General features: G+C 48.0%; 1 protein-coding gene across 1 annotated transcript; it reads left to right on the forward strand.

Annotated features, from left to right (window-relative positions):
- Positions 1-4433: 4433 nt before the first annotated feature.
- Positions 4434-4994, forward strand: LOC147975233 (uncharacterized). The gene has a single exon (XM_087520323.1). It carries the CDS (start codon positions 4434-4436, stop codon positions 4992-4994), a length of 561 nt encoding a protein of 186 aa, XP_087376449.1.
- The last annotated feature ends 2538 nt before the right edge of the window (positions 4995-7532 follow it).

Genomic DNA, 7532 nt, shown 5'->3' on the forward strand with positions numbered 1-7532 from the left:
TTTTTAATGCTCTTCAGCTTTTTCAACCCTCACGCAATACATGAGCACAAGCCATGAATATAACACTATGGGTGGAATGGAGTATGATGATAGGGGTAAATATAGAGAAGACAAAAAGTAAGAAAGTCTCACATCGACATGGCTGACCAACGGGCTATGGAGATGCCCATCAATTGATATCAATGCGAGGAGTAGGGATTGCAATGCAACGAATGCACTAAGAGCTATAAGTGTATGAAAGCTCATCATGAAAACTAAGTGGGTGTGCATCTAATCCTATAATGAAAAATTCCCACTAGTATATGAAAGTGACAACATAGGAGACTCTCTATATGAAAAATATGGTGCTACTTTGAAGCACAAGTGTGGAACTAGCATGCCCCATCTCTTCATTCCTTCTTTCATTTTTTCCTTTTTTTCTTTTTTCCTTTTTTTTCTTTTTTTTTTCTTTTGGTCAGGAGTTTCATCCCGACTTATGGGGGAATCATAGTCTCCATCATCCATTCCTCACTGGATAATGCTCTAATAATGAGAATTGATGATCATCACACTTCTATTTACTTACAACTCGATACCTATAACAAAATATGACTCTATATGAATGCCTCTGGCAGTGTACCAGTATGTGCAATGATCTAGCATAACATGTATAAAAAATGATGAACGATGGCTGAGCCACAACTACTATGTCAGCTATATGATAATGCAAAGCAATATGAAAATGAATGCTCAAGTCATCAAAAGGGAAGCGGTGGAAGTTGCATGGCAATATAACTCAGAATTGCTATGGAAAGGCCATAATAGGTAGGTATGGTGGTTGTTTTGAGGAAGATATAATATGGCTTATGTGTGATAGAGTGTATCATATCACGTGGTTTGGATGCACTGGCGAAGTTTGCACCACGTCTCCAGGTGATAAAGGGCAATGCACGGTACCGTAGAGGCTAGCAAATTGAGAAAGGTAAGAGTGCGTATAATTCATGGACTCTTAATAGTCATAAAGAACTCATACACTTATTGCAAAAGTTTATTAGCCCTCAAAGCAAAGTACTACTACGCATGCCCCTATGGGGTAGATTGGTAGGAAAAGACCATCGCTCGTCCCGACCGCCACTCATAAGGAAGACAATATGTCGGTGCAACAAACCCTGGGTATGTTGCCTAGACCGTGCACAGGCCTAAGAGCAGAGATTACAACATCCAAGACCAGACCAAGAAGAAGAGATCAGCTCTTTGAGGAATCGAACTGCGGATCGAGAAGACGAAGTCAAGCCAAAGGAGCAAGATATCACCAAGGGAAAACCTCCCTTGTCAGGCAGGCGAACCTAGCGAGGACGAGGTTGCCCCGGAGACAAGCCTCAAAGATCGTCCCGGCAGGCCTCCGGGTCTTACAAGGGCAAACTACCCCGCCAAGGCTTCACCGCCCCACCTCACAGCAACGCAGGTCATCAATTAGCGCGGTGTCAAGCCCCCAAGTGACTAAGTGGCTGTTTTTTGCCACATGGCAGCCACTTCCTACGGAAATTGCTTCCAAATGACACCCGTCCAGTGACGTGTCAAGCAAGCAGACAAGAAAGTGGCAGAATAGCCCGGCAAGGCTTGTCGGGCAAGCCAGGACATTACACTAAGCGACCCATTTAATGCACCCTGCCATGTCTGAAGAGTTAGGTATGATAGCACTGTTTGCTATCTAATCAGTACACAATGACTGATTTTCCATTTGTGGTGACCCCTGGATCTATAAAAGGAGGACCGTGGCAATCATAGAAGGGATTCGGACCTGGGAACACACGTACGCGCGTAGCCGCCCTCTCCCCGAGGCAACCGTGCCGGGCAAAGAGCGCTACGATTTTTCCACCACAATCCACCATCAATCCACCAAAGCAGGAGTACGGTTTTATGCCTCGCGGCGGCCCGGAATTGGGTAAAAATGTATGTGTGATCTCTATCGTGTTGTGCGATGTTTTTCGCTCTTTGTGCAACGTGCTCATCCTCCTGCTGAACCACAAGGGGCTCCTGGCCCCATAGGTGGCCATGGTTTCGCACGACATCTTTGTCGCACCAGGTAGGGGGCTGGCATTTGCGCAAACCTGAGAAGCATACACAACACGTCATCTTCACCAACATATTATTCATCAACAGCTCCATTGCCTGCGGCGCCCAAGAAGAAGCCCAATGCTACAGCTCACCCGTCCACCTCGAAGGCCCCATCGCACGTGGCCGCCAACGCCGCGGGGGCTACGGTGACGCACGGGGATGTGGACGCTGCGGGGGATGTGGTCGGCGTAGGCGGCATCGTCATCACCTCCCTCGCGGCCGGAGCAGGAGCGGGAGGCACCTAGGAAGGACAACACCAACAACATCCTAGCGACCACACTCCATGAGGTACGAGTGGAGATGTCATTCTATCTGCACCTCCCTGCCCGGCCGAAGGGCACAGCCACAGTGGCGGCACTTGTTCTGGGGCGAATCGCAACTCTACGGCCGCTCCCGCCATGGGCGCGGCCACAGGGCATGCACCACCCCGGCATGAGCTGACCCAACCAATGCACCAAACGGAGCCATTGGTCCCCAAGCGCCTCTCCCTCGTTACCACGCCATCCTAGCGACTGGCTCGCAGCGACGAGAGCTCGGCATGGCCACTACCGGCACCGCCAGGAGCCAAGCGACGTTACTATCTACGTCATCATCCATGCAAGCACTGCTTCGGAGACCATGGCGCGGGCCCAATTGCTATTGAGAGTTCTGCCGGCAGCTGATCAGATGGATGAGTGGAGAGCCACCATTTAAAGTCGGATTGGTTTTGCCTAGGCGGGAGGGTCACAGCGAGCTGGCCTCCCATGGCCTCCCCAGGCAACGACAATGGCCCGCGTTGCTGGCCGTGTGGAAGGGGCCACCCCCACGATGCAGTCCCCTCCATGGCAGCCAGCGCGGGAGCCACATGAGCAGGAGCCCGATGATGTCTCAATGGCTTCGTCCGACCCACGAGCATGTCATGGCCAATGGCGAGCCCTGGAGGACAGGCAAAGGGAAGGCACACACGTCACCATTGAGCGACGCCACGACACCCACCGCCGGTCCGATAGGCGCGATGGCCCCAATGTCGACGAGCCCGTGCTTAGCGAAGATGGGTACCTGCCTTTCGAGGATGGGTGCCCGGCCTTCACCCGTGAGTTGCGGCAAGTCCGTTGGCCATCCGCTCGCACATTCAAGATGGGGATACCGGAGAAATATGATGGGAGGCTAAACCTGGCAGAGTTCTTGAGCATGTACACCATCGCTGTTCAAGATGCCGGGGGGAGAGACGAGAAGGTATTCACCAACTACTTCCCTTTGGCACTCAAGCCAAATGTGACGTCTTGGCTGATGCACCTGCTAGAGAACTCCATTTTGACCTGGGCTAACTTATGCCATGAGTTCATTGGCGCCTTCACGGGCGTCCATCAAGAACCAGGACGGCCCAACGACTTGTAGCTCCTCCCGCGAAAGGAGGGAGAGACTCTGTGGAAGTACATGTACATGTTTAGCCGAGTACACGGGAACATCCCAGACATTCACCCGGCAGCCGTGATAGCTGCGTTCCAGTCCAACATGCGCAATCGTCGCATACATTCCGAGAAGAACGTTGGATTGCCCAAGACTGTGAAGGAGCTTTATACTCTGGTGGATAAGTGTGATCGAGTAGAGGAAGGGACAACTCTGTGACATCGACTCAGAGGATGACAACGAGGCCACCAGGCAGAAGAAGAAGAACAAGAAGCGCAACAAAAGGTGCAAGGATAAGGCAGTGATGACAGTTGAGGGTCGGGCACACCTAGTACTAGCAAGAAGGCCAAGGCCGAAGCTCCCGGCAAGGAGGTTGCCGCGTGCACTAATTGTCGGGAAGCCGTAGCTGCCGAGAAGGCTGGGAAAGGTGACGGTCCATACTGAAAGATCCATTGGACCAAGGGCCACGACCTCTAGGAGTGTCATCAGGTTGAGCAAATCGTTAAGAAGTAGAGGGCTGAATATGAGAAGCGTGATAAAGAGAAAGGTCAAGGAGGCGTTGGTGGGAAGGGACGAGGTGGTAGAGCAAGCCGCCCCGGCAAAGCTCCTTGGAATCAAGGAAAACCCGCCAGAGCCATGAGAAGGAAGATTGCAATGATGAGAGTGATGGAGGGGATGAAGAGGAAACTAGCGAGCAGGAGTTCCAGAAGGCCACTGACACCCTGTGCATTGATGGAGGTGCTTCTATGCACTCCTCTCACCGCCAACTTAAACAGTGGTCATGAGAAGTCAATGCCGTGGAGCCAGTGGCAAATTCTCGAAAGCCGCTCAAATGGTCCTGCACGCCCATCATCTTTGACACAGAGGATCACCCTAGCCGCACCATCGCGGTAGGATGCTTTTCGTTGTTGGTCTCACCAACAATCCACAACCTAAAAGTCACAAAGATGTTGGTTGACGGCGGGGCCGGATTGAATCTGATTTCTCCAAAGGTCATCAACAAGCTTCAGATAGTAGAGGAAGAACTCAAGGTTACTGGCATGTTTCAAGGGATCAACCCCAGCAGGAGTCGTCCTAAGGGGAAGATCATTCTGCCGGTAACATTGGGGGAGTTGAATTACCAGACTGAGAAGGTCGTGTTTGATGTGGTCGACCTCCCCCTGTCGTACAATGGAATCCTTGGTTGCCCGGCTCTGGCCAAATTCATGGCGACATCCCAGTATGCCTACAACACCTTGAAGATGCCTAGACTAGTAGGCGTCATTTCCATTTCATCAGACGGGAAGGATGCACTCATATGCGTGGATAAGATGTACTGGGAAGCAGTCACGGCAGAGGCCGCTGAGACCACTATTCTCACCAAGGAAAGTAAAGGAAAGAAGAAAGCTAACAAGGATGCCAACAAGGAATCCGGGGAGCGGACCTCTTCGGAGTGCACTGCGCGTGTTGATGAATTGCCGGAGAGTTCCAATAGCAAGAGATCTAGGGCTGCTCCACCTGTTGTGTGATGACCCACAACTGTAGGGGATCTATCGTAGCCTTTTCAATAAGTAAGAGTGTCGAACCCAACGAGGAGCAGAAGGAAATGATAAGAGGTTTCTAGCAAGGTATTCTCTGCAAGCACTGAGATTATCGGTAACAGATAGTTGTGTGATAAGATAAATTGTAACGAGCAACAAGTAATGAAAGTAAATAGGGTGCAGCAAGATGGCCCAATCCATTTTGTAGCAAAGGACAAGCCTGGACAAACTCTTATATGATGGAAAGCGCTCCCGGGGACACATGGGAATTATCGTCAAGCTAGTTTTCATCACGCTCATATGATTCGTGTTCGGTACTTTGATAATTTGATATGTGGGTGGACCGGTGCTTGGGTACTGTCCTTACTTGGACAGGCATCCCAAATATGCTTAACCCCTATTGCAAGCATCCGCAACTACAACAGAAGTATTAAGGTAAACCTAACCATAGCATGAAACATATGGATCCAAATCAGCCCCTTACGAAGCAACACATAAACTAGGGTTTAAGCTTCTGTCACTCTAGCAACCCATCATCTACTTATTACTTCCCAATGCCCTCCTCTAGGCCCAAACAATGGTGAAGTGTCATGTAGTCGACGTTCACATGACACCACTAGAGGAAAGACAACATACATCTCATCAAAATATCGAACGAATACCAAATTCACATGACTACTTATAGCAAGACTTCTCCCATGTCATCAGGAAAAAACGTAACTACTCACAAAGCATATTCATGTTCATAATCAGAGGGGTATTAATATGCATAATGGATCTGAACATATGATCTTCCACCAAGTAAACCAACTAGCATCAACTACAAGGAGTAAGCAACACTACTAGCAACCCACAGGTACCAATCTGAGGTTTGGATACAAAGATTGGATACAAGAGATGAACTAGGGCTTGAGATGAGATGGTACTGGTGAAGATGTTGATGGAGATTGACCCCCTCCCGATGAGAGGGTCGTTGGTGATGATTTCCCCCTCCCGGAGGGAAGTTTCCCCGGCAGAACAGCTCCGCCGGAGCCCTAGATTGGTTCCACCAAGGTTCCGCCTCGTGGCGGCGGAGTTTCGTCCCATGAGCTTGCTTATGATTTTCCCTTGACGAAAGACTCCATATAGCCAAAGATGGGCATCAGAGGGCCACCAGGGGAACCACGAGGCAGGGGGCGCGCCCAGGGGGTAGGGCGCGCCCCCCATCCTCGTGGATGGTGGGTGGCCCCCCTCTGGTACTTTCTTCGCTCAGTATTTTTATATATATTCTGAAAATAACTCTCGTGGAGTTTCAGGGCTTTTGGAGATGTGCAGAATAGGTCTCTAATATTTTCTCCTTTTCCAACCCAGAATTCCAGCTGCCGGCATTCCCCCTTTTCATGTAAACCTTGCAAAATAAGAGAGAATAGTCATAAATATTGTGACATAATGTGTAATAACAGCCCATAATGCGATAATTATCGATATAAAAACATGATGCAAAATGGACGTATCAACTCCCACAAGCTTAGACCTCGCTTGTCCTCAAGCGAAAGCCGAAATTGAAAAATATGTCCACATGTTTAGAGATAGAGGTGTCGATAAAATAAAATACGGACATGAGGGCATCATGATCATTCTTAGAACAACAACATATATATATATATATTGTCATATGATCTCTTATGCTAAAGTAACAATTCAATCACAATTTCAAGTATGAATCATAAATTTCATTGAAAACTAACAAACTACAATCTCAACCATTGAAGCAATTGCAATTTATCATAACATCGGAAAGAGTCAATAAGAAATTTCCAGAAATCCCACATACTCAACTATCATTTAGTCTTCCACAATTGCTAACACTCACGTGATATGTATGGTTATGAAGTTTTAGACGGACACAGAGAAAGATAGGGGCTTATAGTTTGCCTCCCAACTTTTTCCCTCAAGGGTAATGTCAACAATAATAGTTCATGAAAACTCACATCCAATTAGCTATATGTATCTAGATGTTTCCAACACATTGTGCTTGCCAAAGGATAAAATGTAAAAAGGAAAGGTGAAAATCACCATGGCTCTTATATAAGGTAGAAGATAAAAGTAAAAGATAGGCCCTTCGTAGAGGGAAGCAGAGGTTGTCATGCGCTTTTTATGGTTGGATGCACAAAATCTTAATGCAAAAGAATGTCACTTTATATTGCCACTTGTGATATGGACCTTTATTATGCAGTCCGTCGTTTTTATTTCTTCCACATCAGAAGATCGTATAAAGCTTATTTTCTCCACATAAATAGATCATACATATTTAGAGAGTAATTTTTATTGCATGCACCGATGACAACTTACTTGAAGGATCTTACTCAATCCATAGGTAGGTATGGTGGACTCTCATGGCAAAAACGGGTTTAGGGATATTTGGAAGCACGAGTAGTATCTACTTGGTGCAAAGAAATTGGCTAGCATGAGAGGGAAAGGCAAGCTCGGCATGTTGGATGATCCATGACAATATAATTTATCTCAGATGTAAGAAAACATAACCCA

Source organism: Triticum urartu, chromosome 4A (assembly GCF_056163025.1).
Source record: "Triticum urartu cultivar PI428250 chromosome 4A, HENAU_Tu73, whole genome shotgun sequence".
Taxonomy (NCBI): Eukaryota; Viridiplantae; Streptophyta; class Magnoliopsida; order Poales; family Poaceae; genus Triticum; species Triticum urartu.